At 37.7% G+C, this 18,445-nt stretch overlaps 1 protein-coding gene across 12 annotated transcripts in view; it reads left to right on the top strand.

The window, feature by feature from the left end:
- The window catches only part of Reps2 (RALBP1 associated Eps domain containing 2), a 173,447-nt gene that overhangs the window by 101,202 nt on the left and 53,800 nt on the right, over positions 1-18,445 (top strand). For 6 of the 12 annotated variants that reach the window (XM_048336897.1, XM_048336894.1, XM_048336896.1 and 3 more), the window contains exons 8-13: positions 374-516; positions 3,381-3,475; positions 7,901-7,970; positions 9,381-9,434; positions 14,980-15,025; positions 18,096-18,232. In XM_048336897.1, coding sequence (XP_048192854.1) covers positions 374-516; positions 3,381-3,475; positions 7,901-7,970; positions 9,381-9,434; positions 14,980-15,025; positions 18,096-18,232 — 545 coding nt within the window. The remainder of the gene's footprint in view (positions 1-373; positions 517-3,380; positions 3,476-7,900; positions 7,971-9,380; positions 9,435-14,979; positions 15,026-18,095; positions 18,233-18,445) is intronic. The other 6 variants (XM_048336900.1, XM_048336899.1, XM_048336898.1 and 3 more) reach the window with 3 other exon arrangements.

Genomic DNA, 18,445 nt, shown 5'->3' with positions numbered 1-18,445 from the left:
TTGAGTACTAAGGACTCTTCACACTATACAATTTACAGTTAGTGAATAATTGTCAACTAATTGTGGAATTCCAGCCACCAGTTTTCTTTCCTTACTAGACTTTCTTGCACCAAGTATGGGTCTTGTAAAACAGACCTATCAGAGAACCTAAAGACCTTAAATTTTTGTGTGTACAAAATGCTACTGGTGCTGATACCGCCTGTTAACCGCATTTTCCTTCCTCTGAGTTGCTCCCTGAGATTTCAAGTGGGTGTGGTCAGGAGGGTTTGGGGATCCTGTAGGCCCACTCACTGGCTAGAGAGCATAGGCGTTGTATTTGCATGTTTGAGGCTGCAACTTCATGGCCAGTCCTCCCGATTTCTGTTATCTTTAGGGAACTCAGTGATGCTGATTGTGACGGAGCCCTGACTCTGCCAGAGTTCTGTGCTGCATTCCATCTCATTGTGGCTCGGAAGAACGGCTACCCACTGCCTGAGGGCCTGCCTCCAACGTTGCAGCCAGAATACCTGCAAGCAGGTAAAGCCCCATTGTACATTCTACATCTTAGACATTTTCTATGGAATCCTTAGAAAACACTCAGTACTAGTTCTGAACTCAAGGCCTGGGTGCTGTCTCTGAGCCTTTGTGCTCAAGGCTAGTGCTCTACTACTGGAGCTACAGCTCTACTTCCAGTGTTTTGGTAATTGGAGAGAAGAATCTCACAGACTTTTCTACTCAGGCTGGCTTCGAACTGCAATCTTCAGATCTCAGCTTTCTGAGGAGCTAGGGTTATAGGCATGAACCACTAGTGCCTGACTTCAAACGATTTTGTCTTAAAATGATGTCCAGACACAGGGTAGTCCTTGGTATCTATGGTTACTTTTTCTTCTTCTTTCTTTTTCTTTCTCCTTGCCCCCCTCCCTTGGCGTTTCTGTTTTTGCAAGTAACAGGGTTTGATCTCCGGGCCATGTCCTTGCTTGGCTTGCTGGGCTGGCACTCTCCATTTAAGCTATTCCTCCAGCTTGGCTTTTTACTTATTATTTTGGAGAGTCTTTTGAACTTTCTGCCTGGATTGGCTTTCAATGGTGATCCTCTAGATCTCAGCTTCTTGGGTTGCTAAGATTTTTGGCATAAACCACTAACACCTGGCTATAAAACTTGTTTTAAAAAGAATGTGATAAAATACCATTAACTTAAAATATGTAATGGAATCATGCTCACTGCTAGTTATTTATAATTATAGAAGTAATCTCTTTTTCTAGATTAGAGGGCTGAATTGTAAGGATAAATTGGATTTTTGGTCAATTACCCATGAACCTTTGATATTTTCATATCTAGATGAGGGTATATTCTGGTAGAAAATTTTTATCATGTAATTCGCTAAAAATGTTGTGAGTACTGCCTAGGTGAAAGGCATTGTACTGTTTTTGTTGTGGTCTGAGAAGAAAGAACTGAGAAGAGACTTGAAGTATGGGAGGAATAGAAATTTCAGACTACTAGCTGGAGTACGCAGAATGAGGCATAGAGGGAAAGATAAGGCTGAAGGCAAAGGTGGCGGGGGGGGAAAGATTATGGGCAGTAGCACTAACCCATGTTAGGCAGAGAAGTGATCAAATTGGACTTTTATTTTAAAATGATCATGCTGGCTTGTCCTCCAAAGAACAAGATTTGAAAGTCAAGGCTGGAAACTAAGCAGTCTACCAAGGACTTGCACTAGAATGGATATGGATGAGAGTGGAGATGGAGAGATGTAGACACAATAGAGAGAGACTTAGCAGTTGTTGTAGTTTTTTTTTAAAGTATCACCTTTCTACACAAGAATCTATCATGATAAGGCATTGATTGATTTTGTACTTCTAGTTAGAGCATTAGTGGGTAGACTAAAAAGAGAAATCTTACATGGCTGAAAATAGTGTACTCTCAGTCTGGATTCAGGATTTTTTTTGTTGGTCCTGTGCCTTGAACTCTGTTGTCCCTGACATTCTTTTTCTTAAGGCTAGTGTTCTACTACTTGAGCCACAGCCCCACTTCTGGCTTTTTCTTAGTAGTTTATTGGAGGTAAGAGTCTCACAGACTTTCCTTCCCAGGCTGGCTTCGAACCACAGCCTTAGATCTCAGCCTCCTGAGTAGTTAGGATTACAGGCATGAGTCACCAGTGTATAGCTATTTTTTTTAAATAAAGGAAACAGAGCACCAGGTATGCTAAAAAAAATCACCAGGGCCTCCGGTTCCTCCCATTGGAGACCAGTGAAATTTAAACTACAGTACTTACTACAGAATATTGATGGTATTTTAATCCCTAGTGGGGATGGAAATGTGAGTAAAATTAAGAACAATATCAATCCATTTTGTAACAATTGAGTCAATGTTCTTTAAATTTGGCATTAATATTTAACTTCCTAATACCATATCTTGATAGATTTGATTTGTAGCTTATGTTTGTTGTATACCCAAGGCTGCTTTTGTTCTTTGGAATATTGGCATTTTTTTAGCTATTGAGATAGATCCTTCTTAATTAGTTTGTGTCAATGTGAATCAAAATTTGCTTCTAAGAAATAGCCCAGCTATTTGGTAATTAGCTTATCACAGTAGCATGATTTTTCTTCACAGTAATTCAATCAGTTTACCCAACTAATAGCCACTATCACTGTTGTATGTTAGAAGAAATTCAGACTGATTTTTTTCTTGTAAGTCAGCAAGGTTTTATGCTTTTATTTTCATACTAACAAAAGATATAAATATCATAAAATTACCTTAGACATATTTCATTCAGTATAAAATCTTGTTTATTTCCAGCAATAGCTAAAATGAAATGTCCAGTTAATATTAATAATATTCAAACTATCACCACTGTCTTTATGAATTATGTGAGTAGTAAATTGTGATTGTGATGTCGAATTGAAACATCACTACTGTGTTGTAACATGAAGTGCTGGGAAGATGGACTCTTTAGCTAGACTACTAGGAGTTTAAGTTCCTGACCTTCATTTATGACCTTGAGTAAGTTATTTAACTACCCCTTTCCCCAGTTTCAGCATATGTAAAATGGTGATCCTAGAAGTTGGGATGATAGAAGTACTGGATTGTATTGATAAAGGGCTTAAAATACCACCTCATCACAATTAGTGGTACAGGGAGTGTATATGAGCTATAATTCATAGATAGTGTATAGGATTTGTTGTTATATTTAAGAAGCACAGAGAAGTTGACAGAACTACTATGACTATAGTAATTATTCTTTTCTTTTCCTTTTAAAAATTTTCATTGTCAAACTAATGTACAGAGAGGTTATAGTTTCATACGTTAGGCATTGGATACATTTCTTGTGCTGTTTGTTACCTCCTCCCTCATTCCCCCCTCCCTAGTAATTATTCTTATATGTGCTTTTCCTTTTGTCTTAGCTTTTCCTAAGTCCAAGTGGGAGTGTGCTTTGTTTGATTCTTATTCGGAGTCAGTGCCGGCAAACCAACAACCCCGTGACTTGAATCGGATGGAGGTACGTAAAAGGTCTACACATACTAATACATAAGAATATGTATGAAAATAAGTATTTGGCTTATGTTCTTTATAAACTTTGGAAGCATGAACTTTTCTTATTTTTATGCTCTTTTTATTGTTCTTATACTTTCAGAATTGGCCTTTCAAATCTGGATATCAGAACTATAATTATTTTTCTCTTCTCCATAAAGTATGGTTGATGATATAGCCAATATCTCTTGACCATTAGAGGTAGTTAGATATAGCCAAGCCACACCAGAAAATGCTAACCATGTTTTTTACTTTAGCCAAGTTTTAATTTCCTTGTAAGTAATTTAAGTTGTATTTTTAGTGGCTGGATATTAGCAAGTTATGATGAGTCAGAACAATTTTGAGAAGAGGTTTTAGAACTATTTAAAGGATCTCAAATCACATTCAAGGCTGCTTCAGAATTTTAGCTTTTGAATCAAATTAGAATTGATTTGGATTTTCCCAAGAAGCTTAGAGATTCACACGGTATTGGGATATTAATACAAAGACTTATCCAACTTTAGATCTCAGTCTCTTGGATTGTTAGGGTTATAGGCATGAGCCACTAGCACCTGTCAATAAAGCTTGTTTAAAAATAATGTAATAAAACACAATTAACTAGTGATCCTTAGCTATGGACTAATAAATAGAAATTGTTATGGCTGTTGTTGTTGTCACTGTTATTATTGTTATCATGATAGCTATTATAATTACTATGATGACAATTTAAGATACCACCTGTTTTCTTTCTAAAAGAAAATTTGGAATTGTCATTGGGGGTTTAGCTCAGTGATAGAACACTTCCCTAGCAAGTGTAAAGCCCTAAGTTCAATTCTTAGTACCCCAAAATCGGGAAACATTTCTAATTGAAAACTTTTATTGACATGCAATATTTGTACATATTTATGGGGTACAGCATGATGATTTGGTACATATATACAGTGTATTAATGAAATGAGAGTATAGACGTACAATACATGGAGTTTATTACAGACTTCTGTTAGAATCTTCTATCATTGAAACCATCACAAGATGATAGAAGTGAAAGGCAGGATAAAGTTCTTTAATTTCTATGGCTGTGTTTGAATATTCCCTCACACAAGGCCCTCATACCTAAAGTGTGCACTGATCTGATCCTACGTGAGCCAGTCGAGCCAGCCTCTCTGCATTCCATTGATTAACAACTCCCTCTGCTGTGCGATAATTTTTTTGAGCGGTAGCCTTCATGGTGCTTTCCTCAGTAGATTTCTCCACATGGGGAAAAGATACAAAGAAAAGTGACTTCAAAAAGAGTGATCCATGTGCATATGATGATGAAGATTTAATAGTTCTCTGCTTTCCATGTTCCTCAGTTTACTTTGGGTCTTCTACAAATCCCTGTCTATGAAGCTAGGACTGATAACTCTGTAATGATGACATAGTTGGACTGTGCTTTGTATATATGATGTCCCTCCCTCCTTGTATAAAATTATGAAGTTCCTAGGTGATTTTCTTTAAACCAATTCTTACTCTTTCTATGTAAACTTACCATGCTATTAGATGGTCTTGGCTTTTCCAACACAGACAAGTAATTTTCTTTTTTGGTGGAAATTATGGTTCCCCCCCCCCCCCATGTACCCCATGTAGTCACACATCATCTTTCTAAAAGGAAAGGAGAGCAAATATATCCTTTGATGTTGTTGCACGCATCTAGTTGTTTTTTTTTTTTTTTTGCTCAAGGCTAGCACTCTGCCACTTGAGCCACAGCACCACTTCTGGCTATTTTCCATATATGTGGTGCTGGAGAATCAAACTCAGGGCTTCATGTATATGAGGCGAGTACTCTTGCCACTAGGCCATATTTCCAGCCCCGCATCTAGTTTTATAGTATTCTTTGTACACTTTAACTGGCCTCTTTGTGATTAAAAGATGTAGCTAGCCCTTTTGTTTGTGCATGTGTGTGCCAGTACAGAGGATTGAACTCAGGCTTGGCTTTTTTACTCAAGGCTGAGCCACATCTTCACTTCCTAGCTTGTCTTTTTCCCTCTGTCTAAACAAGAAACACAAAATAAAAACAGGTATTCACTTCTTTCCAATCAAATGATTCTTTGAGAGGATGAGATATTCTTATATAATGAATGTAGTGAACAGAATTGAAGGATGAAGTAATAGGGTTAATGGATTTATTTAGTCATTTGAGAAATATAGGTCATCGTAAAATGGACACTAATGGAAAAAAAGGGACAGATCGGTCCAGATACAGGAATACTGAGAGATTTCAGTACCTCATTCAGTACCTCATTCTCATAATAGATAAAAAATTCAGAAACTTTACAATTAAACTGCACCACAAATTGGAATGAATATATATATACATACATATATACATACTTACATATGCATGTGTCATTCTCTTTCAATAGCTGTAGAATACATATTCTTCTTAGTAGCCCATGAAACTTTGTCCAAAATAGATCACCTTTTAGGTTATCAAACAAATATTAACAAATAAAAAAAGAAATAATTTTGTATTTTATCATAGCATAATAGAATGGAACTTAAAATCAACACTTGATACTACACAAAATATACAAATACATGGAGATTTAAAAAGCCTTTTTTTCTTTTTGCTCTAATGGGGTTTTAACTCCAGACCTTAAGCTCTTGTTCAGCCTTTTCACTCACTGCTGGCACTTTACCATCTGAGACACACTTCCAGTTCTTTTCTGGTTATTTGGAGTCTCACAGATTTGTCTGTCCTGGCTGTTTCCTTGAATCTCAAATACCTTAGTAGCTAAGATTATAGGCATGAATCTTCAACACCTGGCCAAACAATACCTTTTAGAGTGATCAGTTGGTCATTAAAGGATCAGATGGATATTAAAAAATATAGAATCAAATAAAAAATTAAAATATCACTTACCAGTCTCTTTGTAACACACAAAAGACATTTCTAAGAGGAAAGTTTAAAGTGATGACGGAGAGGTCTCAAATGAATAATCTAATGATGTCCCTCAATGTCTTAGAAAAACAAGAACAAGCTAAACTCAGAATTAGTTGAAGGAAAAAATACAGACCAGAGCTGCAAGTAATGAAATGGAAACCAAAAGAACAATACAAGTAATCGCTGAAATATACAGTTTCTTCTTTGAAAGAGAAATTCAATTGACAAACTCTTATCAAAACTACACAAAAGAAAGAGGAGATCCAAATTAATAAAATTAGAGTAGAAAAAAGGTACATTTCAGATGGTACCAATGAAATACCAAGGAGCATTATGGAATATTTGAAAACTTAAGACACTAGTAATATGGAAAATCTAGCATAAATGAATACATTTCTAGATACTAAGACATACCAAAATTAAACCCAGAGGATATAGAAACAACTGGTTTATAATAAGTAGTGAGATTGAAGCAGTAATTAAGAGTCTCCTAACAAAGAAAAGACTAGAACTGAATAGATTTCCCTGTTGAATTCTTTAAAGATGAACACTAGTGCTTCAAAAACAGTTCCATGAAATCGACAGGATAGGCATGCTACCAAACTCCTTCTACAAAGACAGTATTGTCCTGAAAACAAATATGGACATAACAACACCAACAATAGCAAAAATAAATCCTAGAGACTAATTTCCTGATGAACATAGACATACAAATTCTCAATAATATCCTTACAAACAGAATTGATCAGCACATTACAAAGGTAACATACCCTGATCAAATTTGTTTCATATTAGGAATTCAAGGATGAGTGAACACACACAAATGAATACATGCAATAATCCCCACCTCCTAGGCTATTGATCAATAGTGGGTAGACAGGGGAAAAGATAGTAATTACTGAGAATTTGTGTGAAATAAATTCATACTAAGAAGATTTAAAAATAATTCCTACTTGGTCATTATGGATATTCAGTATACTTGAGGACTTGCATCGTAAGTGACTTATGATACAGTTTTATTTAATCATGAATGAGATTTTCTTATTGTACACCAAGGAAGCTGTTTCTATCAGGATTAGGTAGATGTCTTCTTCATGGAAGTTCATGATAAACATCCACGTTATGAGGCTACTTATTAGAACCTCTCTCTGCTCATGAAAAACTATATAAAGTCTAGGTTGGAGCTTGTTTGTCTCACTGGACAAATGTGCACTTCTCTAGCTAGATTATGACTTAATGTACAGTCGACATACAGGATTTGATCTGAATCATTATTTCTTTACCTTGTGCATGTAAAGTTTAGTACAGATTAACTTACTAGGTTCATTAGGTTCTGCACTAGGAGCCAAAAGTAATAAAAAAATACTATTATATTTCAGAGGTTACTGAAGTCAGAACTTTTGGCAAGAAACAGCCTTTTAAGCATTTCATATGTGCACATCACATATTTCCATTCCAACCTGTAGTACTCATTTCTTTTTCTTTCTCAAGAAGATGTCTGTTAAAGATGTGGCCGACTTTCCTGGCTCTGCCCAAGATACGACTGGTGATGACAAACAAGGTATGAAAAGGATGAATTGTCTTTTTTAAAGACATGTTTCTTGGTTTCCTTATCTACTTCTCTTGGAATGGCTGGTTTCTTGAGCATCTAAGGATAGTTCCCAGTATTCATACTCACTTGAATAGATTAAATAGTTCCAACTTGTTGCAAAATGGTAACTTCTAAAGTGATAGCAAGAATGTTAGTGTCCACCCCTCCCCCCACCAGCTTATTCTTAACCTTAGTCTATTCTGAAACCTTACATTGGAATCTGCTTCTATGAAGTAGAAACTGACTAGAAATAGAAGGAATTAAGAGCTTAATATTTTATGTTGGCATATATCATACTAAAAACACATGTTTCTTCAGAGTAGTTCTCTTCAGGTAGAGCTTGTGTCTCAAGGCTTTATCTGCCTCTCAGTGGCTTTATGGTTATGGAGCCAAGCTACATTTGCCTATTTATTCTGGATAGCCATGCAAAACAGAGTCCTCTGCTAGAGTTACCATCAAGCATGGGGATGCATTGGGCAGTATCTAGAAGTATAGGAAGTATAGAAGTATAGGAAGGACCCTCTCCTCCCCTCTCTTCCAAACCCCATGCTTTGTATAATAATTTCAGAATATACCAGGTCCTTTTTCATATACTGTTCTAGTCATTCCCGACAAATTTTGTGTGTTTTATTACCTATGATTTAGATATAAGCAAGCTTAAGTTCAGTTAGTATGAATCATTTCCTTTTACAAAAACAGAAAAAAAGAACTTAAGCAAGAATCAAGATTTTGAGTGTCAAGCCAATATTCCCTCTTTTATCTCACATTGATTAAGTACTCATGAGTTGAGGCTTGTCTGAAGTGAAGCGATTACAGGTTCGATTGTTGAAACCTGCCATCAATTCAGCCTTATGTAAGATTAAACATGAAAAATAGTTTTCAATGAAGAAACAATAATTTTCTATTTCCTCTTTAAATACTTGCTCAGGAGAACCAGATAGAACTAGCAGTCCCATGTACAGTAATCACTCTCCTGATTGGTGGGTTAGCTTTGACTGCATGGTGGAATAACCACCAAGCCAGTTCTAAGCTAGAGTTTCAGACCCAGACATTCTCATGTTATTGATATGGCTGTCAGAAATGAATTCTTAGTATTCCTTGGTAATATTCCAACTAACCACTAGAGGTCCTCTCTCTGGAAAAGTGAAACTTTTGATCTCTGTAGGAGGAGAATTTATTTCCATACTCCACTAAATTTAAATTTTTTTTATTGTTCTAGTAAGTGCTATAGCAATGTCTAGAGGTTTGTAAGACTTATTTTTGTAAGTGATAACTAGGTATTGCTTTGTTTCACAGTAATGTTCCTCAGAAATAAAATTTTATGGTTTTGTTCTTTTCTGTCCTTTATTTTTCCTTAAAAATGAAACAAAATACCATTAGCTTTGAAAAGTGCCATCAATGAAGCCTTACCAAAGGACCTGTCTGAGGATCCAGGTAGGAGAAAACCATTTTAATATACTTTCTATGTTACTGTTTCTAATTTAAAAAACCCACTAGTTTTGTGAGTAGAAAATTGCTACCTCTGTATGTTCTTCTCTCTAAATATTTGTCTTGTGTTTTATTACAAGTCAGCTTTTGGCATTCCACTCTTTCCTTCTTTTCAGGTATGAGAAGAGAGTAACTTCTTTTTAAGATCATAATTTAAGCCCCACAAAAAAGGATCCCTCAGTTGTTTTAAATTTAGAAAGTTAAGAAGATTTGGAATTGAGATGATTTCCAAAAGTCATTGGTTTCTATATACAGCAAGGAATTGATAAGTGATTAGCTAGAGACCCAGAGTCAGCATTTTCCATTTTCAAAGCATAAATCTCATATATTTTTACTATACTTCACCACAAAGAAAGCAACTTATATGTGTTTTATATGGAGTAGATTCCAAGGAGAAAGATAAAAGTTGTGCTGTCCAGATTCTTGGCGATGTGAAAAATGTGTCTGTGGAATCATAGAGAAGGCTGGGCTGTGTCCTCAACTATCTCTCGATGGAGCCATTGTTAAATCAAGATAAATCTTGCTCAAGACTAAGTGGCTACAGAAGTAATCACTATTTGGAACTCTAGTTATGATGGCATGAAATAAGTTTCTACTTTTCTTTTACTATTTTTCTCCTGAATATTGAATAAGTAAATTGTATTTTTGTTATTAACTAGCTATCATCCTGGATTATTTGCTTAAAGTTTGAACCAAAGAATGAATTGAACATTGAGGTTTATGCTGTGATAATTTATTTCTCAAACACTAAGTTCAGTGAAGGTTTAAAAGAGGCTAGGATGGGAAAAATAGTAGTAGAGAGTGGGAAGGACTGAGGAAGAGAAGGTAGGAAAAAGAGGGAGAGAGCCCGGGAGGGAAGAATAAGGAATATGAGTGAGAGTATATGGCTGATTTCAGTGAAGGAAAACCTGATAAATCACTAGCTCCTCTAGTAATGCTGGTTCACAGTCTATTTTTGTCAACTACTACCTTTAGAAAGTTGAAAACCAGGGGGCTGGGAATGTGGCCCTGGTAGAGTGCTTGCCTAGCATGCATGAAGCCCTGGGTTCGATTCCTCAGTACCACAAATACAGAAAAAGCTGGAAGTGGCACTGTGGCTCAAGTGGTAGAGTGCTAGCCTTGAGCAAAAAGAAGCCAGGGACAGTGCTCAGGCATTGAGTTCAAGCCTCAGAACTGGCAAAACAAAAAACAAAACAAAAAAATTGAAAACCAAAATGATGGATTACTCATGACTTCAATAGCAGTAGGAAATCCAAGCCAAATTTTGATTTTTTGGAACTTGTTTAGATTCATTCACCATAGAGGGAAATCTATGTATGTATCATCTGAGGATGGTTCTTTGCCACTCTAATTTCTGATGCTAAAGTAGATGCTTCCCCGACTTTGTAGACTTCATATTATAGTCTTTTTAAAAATTTGAATTTTTTTATTTTTTTATTTTATTATTTTTTTTTTTTTTGCCAGTCCTGGGCCTTGGACTCAGGGCCTGAGCACTGTCCCTGGCTTCTTCCCGCTCAAGGCTAGCACTCTGCCACTTGAGCCACAGTGCCGCTTCTGGCCGTTTTCTGTATATGTGGTGCTGGGGAATCGAACCTAGGGCCTCGTGTATCCGAGGCAGGCACTCTTGCCGCTAGGCTATATCCCCAGCCCAATTTTTTTATTTTTTGAAATGAAACCATTGTACATTGTACAAACCATATCTACTAGATGGAATAAATAAGTAAAAAATTATACTGTTGTAAAATTAACTGTTGTAACTTAAATTTGGGGTGTTAAACTGATACTTCTCCAACAGGCTTTGAGAATTACACCTCCAGTTTTTCCCTCAAGGTCTTTTTTGTTTTTATCATGAAATCAAGTGCTCTCTGGGGTATAAGCTTTAGATCTCGTTTTTAGCCTTGCTTGACTAGGACTTGACCACTAAACTAAACCCAACAGGTGTGTATGAAGTATATCTAAATTCGTTTCATTTTGTGCCTGGGAGCATGGCGTGCTTTTTTGATTTGTTCATTATTCCACTGATGCCCTTTTCTGAATGTAACAAGATCCCTCATCTCAAACATATTTAATAAGTTCTTTCCTGGGAACTATTTGGATCTACTGTGCAAGACACAGGAATCACAAGGTTATAATTAAAAATTCTAGGGCTGGGGATATAGCCTAGTGGCAAGAGTGCCTGCCTCAGATACACGAGGTCCTAGGTTCGATTCCCCAGCACCACATATACAGAAAAAACGGCCAGAAGCGGCGCTGTGGCTCAAGTGGCAGAGTGCTAGCCTTGAGCGGGAAGAAGCCAGGGACAGTGCTCAGGCCCGGAGTCCAAGGCCCAGGACTGGCCAAAAAAAAAAAAAAATTCTAGATGGCAGTACCTTCACTGGGGAGTGTGTTCAATTCAGTTGCAGCTTTATTGAGGGTTAATCTTTTAGGCTTTCTCTCTCTTTTCATTGACATTTTCTGGAAAGATCACACCTACAGTGTTCCAGTTGTCATTTTTTTCTCTAGGCTTTTGCTTGAATCCACAACACAATATGCTATTGCCAAGTTTTGCAGATATTCACACACTCCAAAAGCAGAATTAGGTTTTCAGAGCTTAGAAGTAGATGGCAGAGTTAACAAGGATAGTGTTATTGGACCTTTTCTAGAAAACTTACCAAGAGATACTTTGGAAATAGTTTTGCTCTGTTCTCTGTAGTTGGTGGTGACGATGATGATGATGATGATGATGATAATAAAAATGACAATGAAAGTGATATAGTGAGTGATAGATGAGGGGCTACTATGTTGTCAGGAAATGGGGACATTCCTTATTAAATATTTTCCATCTCCTATTCCCTTTTAATTGGTGAAAGTGTATATATTAAAGGAGTCCAAGATTCTCCACTCAACATCCTATTCTAACCTAATTCACCTACGCACACTGCACAGTGGTGATCTTTGTCTTGATGTCTTGCGGTCATGCTGAGATGTTTTATGTCAGTTTACTCTCAGTGAGCTCTTCTAACTGCTATTGGTGATGGTAGTAGGGGCTGCTTCATTGCTAAGGGTCAGTCTATGATCTTAATTGTGCTAAAACAGTTCTCTTTGCACTTTTCCTTCTTTTCTTTGTGCTGCTTCTGGGGCTTGAACTCAGGGCCTGGGAATTGTTGCTGAGCTTTTGTGCTCAAGGCCTAGACTCCATCACTTGAGCTATCGCTCCATTTCCAGCTTTGTTGTGGTTAAATGGAGACAAGGGTCTCATGGGCTTTCTTGCCCAGGCTGACATTGAAGCACAATCCTCAGATCTCAGCCTCCTGATTTGCTAGGATTATATAGGCTTGAGCCCTTGGTGCCTGGCTTCATTTTCACCTTCTTATCTGTCTCTATTAGACAGAGTTTCACTTTCATTGTCTTTACTCTGTAGGTGAGGAAACTGAGGTTCAGGAAGGTAATTGATCCTCAATGTTATGGCCAGGAGGAGCACATGGACATCAAAACTCCTGGCCTGTTTTCTGGTCCTATCTCTCCACTGCTTATCCACACCCTTGCTTCATCTGACTATCTGTTAGTAACAGAGATCACCCCTCCTTCCACACCCACTTCCACACCAGTAGAAAAAGACAAAGATAACCACAATTGACCAATGCGCGTACAGTTCTGGTCTGATTTGGGGGAACAGTATTTTAACTTGGATAGTACTTCTACCCAGATGTTTCTTGAAAGCAGTGGGATCTGAGGGAAACCAGGGGGGCACAGAGCAGCCGTGGTCAGCCTGCTCAGAGGTCTGCCCCCAGTTCTGTGGTGAGTCTGGCCATATACTGGCCTCTCAGCTTTAGGGCAGCCTCCTTTGCTGGAAGAGAGGCCCACCCAAGCTGTCTTTTTTTTCTTCCTCTCTGGAGTTTGTGGGAGGGAGATGTTTTTCTTTCTGTATTCATGTGTGAGTGTATGATACAAGCAAGGGAGGGACTCAGAGTCCTTGGACTTTTGGCGGGGGGGGGGGGGTGGTATGGCAGGGCTTCAGTTTGTTGAAGCTGAAAGATGCCTGTGTTCTCATTATTGCAAACGCAAACTTTTAGGTTGGGAGAAATGGCTCTCTCATGCAACTGACCTGTGTAAGGGGAATATCTTTCAGCAGTTTGCCCTGTGCCTCGTTAACAATTATGAGGGTTTTTAGCTTTCCTTTCTGCCCTGCTTATCTAATCCTAGGATTTTAGTGATCATCATTACTTTTGGCTGCATCATACTAAAGAGGGGTTTCTTTTAAATGTGTGTAGCAATGTAAAAGAGAATTTAATAGTGCAGTAAGACATTTTCATTTGGAAAGATTTGTGAAAACAAATAAATTATATTATTTTTGTTCCTCATAAATAGTACTCTTCCATAAGTTTTTTTTTTATGATGCAAGATTCTAAAAGCTTGCAAATCTTAGCATAGCTTCTGGTTCTTATTCTGTTCTATTTTATTCCATTCTATTCCTTTCTTGTTTCTCTCTGGTTTGCTAGTACTGGAGTTTGAACTCAGAGCCAAGTGCTTGCTCACCTGGTGCTCTACCACTGAGCCACAGCTCCAGCCTTGATTTTTGCTGATTATTTACATGATGGAGCCTCATAGACTTTTCTGCCTGGCCTGACTTCAAATTATGATACTCTGGATCTCAGTTTCCTGAGTAGCTAGGAATATAGGCATTTGCCATCAGCATAGCATAGCTACTGGTTTCTGAAGTTGCCTTCTGTTGAGAACTGAAAACATAAAAAGAGGATTGAGAAAAATAAAAAAAGGAAGAGGATTGGTTGGTAACTGTTTCTAATTGCCTTTTATAATTTATCATGGGAAAGTAGGCTCCATGAGTGTTTGTAGTGAGAAAGTTAGCTTGTGATTTAAATTTAATGTGGGGAGGTCATGTGATCAACAAAATATTTTAATGATTTCATCTCATAATAGTCTCTGTCTTGGGGAGCAAGAATCTTTTCTTATAGGAAAAGCTATATAGCTCCTTCTATCTGACTTATAGGAGTCTTGCTTTTTGAGACCATGTTGTTCCATAGTAGTTTATTTTAAAAAATGTGTAGCTGGATAGATTTCTTCATAGTCCTTAGGAAAGACTGATTCAAAATCTAGATTAGGCATCTTGAGAGACTAAGAAGTTTGCAAGTGTGAATCTGTCATTAAATAAAAAGGCAACCCCCTTGGGTTGTCTTTTTATCCTGGAATGTCTCCATCAGTGAACTTACAATTGAGAATGGCTTCTCTGATAGTGTTCTGATAAAATATAAAATATTTTGGTGTTTCCATCCTTTGAATTGAGCTAAAAAAATACATCCTTTTAATTGAGATAAAAAAATTAAAAATAGAATTAAGAAAACATTCAGATGTGGCAGCCCCAGACCTTTCCACATGGACATCTCGGTCTCACATTTACTTGTTGATGTGTTCTGTACTAGCCCAGGTGCTGCATATAACACTGTTTAACTGCAGAAATGAAAACCAAGCAAACAACAAATAATCTTTATTTCAGCAACTTCTAAGGATTCCAACAGTCTGAAAGGAAGACCAAGATCCAGGTAGTGTTTGTTTCATTCCTGCTTCATTGAATTTGTGCCCTATTGCTGCCTAAAAATAAGAAACCTGAGCCCCATGATCTCCTTTGCCTTTAGATTTGAAGCTAAAGATAGAAGCCATTTTACTCTTTGTGAGTGGCTTGCTTAGGACATGCAGCAACATTGGGGAGCCTTTTAGCCTCTGGGTTGTTAGTGCCAGATGATGGTGACTGATGCTTTCTAGGCTCTTGTGGGGTATGTGAGATGCTTCAGCTGGGGCAGGATAATAACTAATGAAAGTACATCACTTTGGAAAGAAAGAAATATGGATAAAAGGTAATCAATGACTGCAATTTGCTATCATGACGAGGCAAACACCAAAAAGTAAGTTTGAGGAATAAAATCTAGATGTGGGATGATTTCAAGGAGATACTAGGGTTCAGGTAAACAGTGCTTTTGGTCTATTCAAAAGGGTCATCAGTGAAAGAGGGAAAACCAGTAAGGCAGTGCTTTGGTTGACATCACGCTTAGAAAAACAAAGGAGAAATACAAAAATACCAAGTGTTAATTTATTAAAGGGTAGAAATAGTATTGAAAGCATTTTTTAGCCATACAACTACAGTGTAAGATAGGCTGTTCTGTCTTGCACTATGTTTTGTAAATTTTGCTCTGGGTCTTAGAGACTTCTTTTGGCTAGATACATTCCTGAAAAAGTGAATTTAAGTCAAATACATTTTATATTCTCGAATTACCTATATTTAAGTAAATATCTCATTGTAAATCTAAGTGCCATGACTGCATTTTCTTAGTTGAGGTCCTGTTACCTTATTTTATAGGAGGAGCAGGTACTTATATTCATATGTATTGAGTGCTAGAGTTTGAACTCAAGCCTTGTATTTGTGCGGCATGATTGCTGAGGACTGTACTAGCCAAAATAACACCTCCAGCCTGGCTTTTTGCTGGTTATTTTAGAGATGAGGCCTCATAAACTTTCCTGCCCAGGCTTGCCTTGACCTACAGCCCTTCATATCTCAGCCTTCTTAGTAGCTAGGTCATAGTATAAGCCCCCAGAATCTGAATATATTCCTATATTAAACAATAATTCGTTTGGAAGGTGGGAGTGGAGTATCCAATCATTTTAATTTTCCTTTTGTCAAATAATAAGTATTTGTAGAAATGTGAGGGAAAGGGAAAAAAATCACTCTCCTAATATTTCCATGCCCTTCCTTTTGACAATTCCGTGCGTGCGTGTGTGTGTGCGTGTGTGTGTGTGTGTGTGTGTGTGTGTGTGTGTGTTCCCTGAACCTCTTTCTGGTCAAGGCTAGTGCTCTACTATTTAAGCCACAGCACCACTTACAGCTTTTGCTGAGTGGTTTATTGGAGATAAGATTCTCATGGACTTTCCTGCCCAGGCATGCTTTGAACTGCAAACCTCAGATTTTAGCCTCCTGAGTAGCTAGGATTAAGGCATGAGCCACCAGCTCTTGGCTACATTTATGTTTCAATGATTGATATTTAATATCTTTCTATAAACATAAGCACGCAGATTATAAATGGAAATGAGATCTGTAGTATGAGATAGTGTGTTTTTAACTATATGTGTGTATGTACATTATTTACATAAACACATTATTCCTTCTTAAGTAGAAGATATCACCAAAGCTGCATATGGCATTGGAAGTTCTTTAAAGTGCTCTAGTGAGGGTCTCTAGTTTTGAAAAGTATATTGTCTTTTCACATTGTTTCCGTTTGATTCTGGTTCAATGTGTTAAAAACTTTCTTCTCTGCTAGTTCTTGCCTGTTTTGCCCATCTTACTAGTTATGGTGCAGAGAGCACCCTAGAGTATATCATGTGCCACTGAGGTGGCTTTGTTAAAGATTAAAAGCATACACGACAGACAAAAGCCTTCATCATCACGAAGAAACCTTGAGAAACTTATGTAGATAAAGGAAAACTTGCAACAACTCTGTCAAGAACTGACAAAGCTTAATAGTCATTGATAGATTCTAATTTCTTAAGTGCCACTCTAATACCTAAAGAGAAAAAAAACAGTTTCCTGAGGTTAATTGGTCTCTAGGACATGAAGTTAGCTGAGAAGAGATATATACATCCACTTCCTGCATCCTTTTCCTGATCTATGGAGTTGAATTAAGTAAAATAAGTAGATTTCCAATAGTTGCCGCCACCAAAGGATTTCTTCTGTGGTTCATAGGCATAGCAAAACATTAACAAATTAAATTTAGAGACAGACTGAATTTGAATTGAACCTATGTAACTTTCTATCTTTGTGAACTTTGGCAAGTTATGTAGTGCTTTTCTAAAAAAAATGTCAGTGTTGGAGTTACAGTATCAGAAGTTGTTTAGTTAGCATTGCCTTGCTATGCGTTAATGAAGGTTAAAATGAGGATTTTGCTTTGAGCATTTCCACATACCCCTTATTTCCCAGGGCAAGACCAGTCAAACACATCAATCTGATTGATGTATTTTTGCTTCCTAAATTCCATATGTGGCATATTCCCTTGAATATATAATTCTTATATATTCATCGATCTCAATTCCATATGTGCCTGTCATCACATTTGCAGTAGGCAGGAGATGAGGTTTTTCAATCAATTAATATCATGAAACCTCTCTATTATAGCATGGAAATAATTAAACTGAAGAGTTTACAGGGTGTGCTTATTAACAGCTCTAATAGAAATGGATTTGCATTTACATGAAATTCTTTTTTTGGGGGAGGATGGGGGGGTAAATTTATGTCTATGGCATAATTAGAGTAAAGAGGTTAAAAGATCCTAAGCCTGGTATAGTGGTGGACATTTGTTATCCCAGCACTTGGGAGACCAAGGCAAGAAGACCTTGAGTTTGACATAATCCTGGGCTACATAGCAAGATCTTATTTCAAAAAAGTCCCAATTCAAGGATGTATCTGGACAGTTATTATACAAAGTAGCATTCAAGAGATAGTAGCTGCTCTTGGCAGCTCATCAGTTCTCTGCCGTTACTTTTAGTTTGGAGTCCTTTCTGTTTCTACCCAACTTCTGGGAGTAAAGCTTTGCTCTTTCCCTCTGACTTTCACTTATTTTGCTGCAGATCTTACTCTAGCACCTCCATAGAAGAGGCCATGAAAAGGGGTGAGGACCCACCCACCCCGCCACCGCGGCCACAGAAAACCCATTCCAGAGCCTCCTCCTTGGATCTGAATAAAGTCTTCCAGCCCACTGAGCCAGGTGAAGTGCCTCCCTGCCCTCTGAGCCTCTCGGAGCCCCCTCCCTGTTCTGCAGGAGCCATTGGGTGTGTCAGTTCTAAAGGCCTCTGTGAGTTGGGGGAAAGAGCAGATCTGGCCATTTCCTTTCTCCTGATGGTCTTCATGTTGCTGTGGTGTTTGGGGGGGGGGTGGGCAGGAAAGCAATCCAGGCAGATACACAGCATATGGGTCTGGA

The sequence above is a fragment of the Perognathus longimembris genome, chromosome 28, assembly GCF_023159225.1.
Source record: "Perognathus longimembris pacificus isolate PPM17 chromosome 28, ASM2315922v1, whole genome shotgun sequence".
NCBI classification, from domain to species: domain Eukaryota; kingdom Metazoa; phylum Chordata; class Mammalia; order Rodentia; family Heteromyidae; genus Perognathus; species Perognathus longimembris.
The sequence above is the reverse complement of the archived record's forward strand: the minus strand, read 5'-3'. Positions and strand labels throughout refer to the sequence as shown.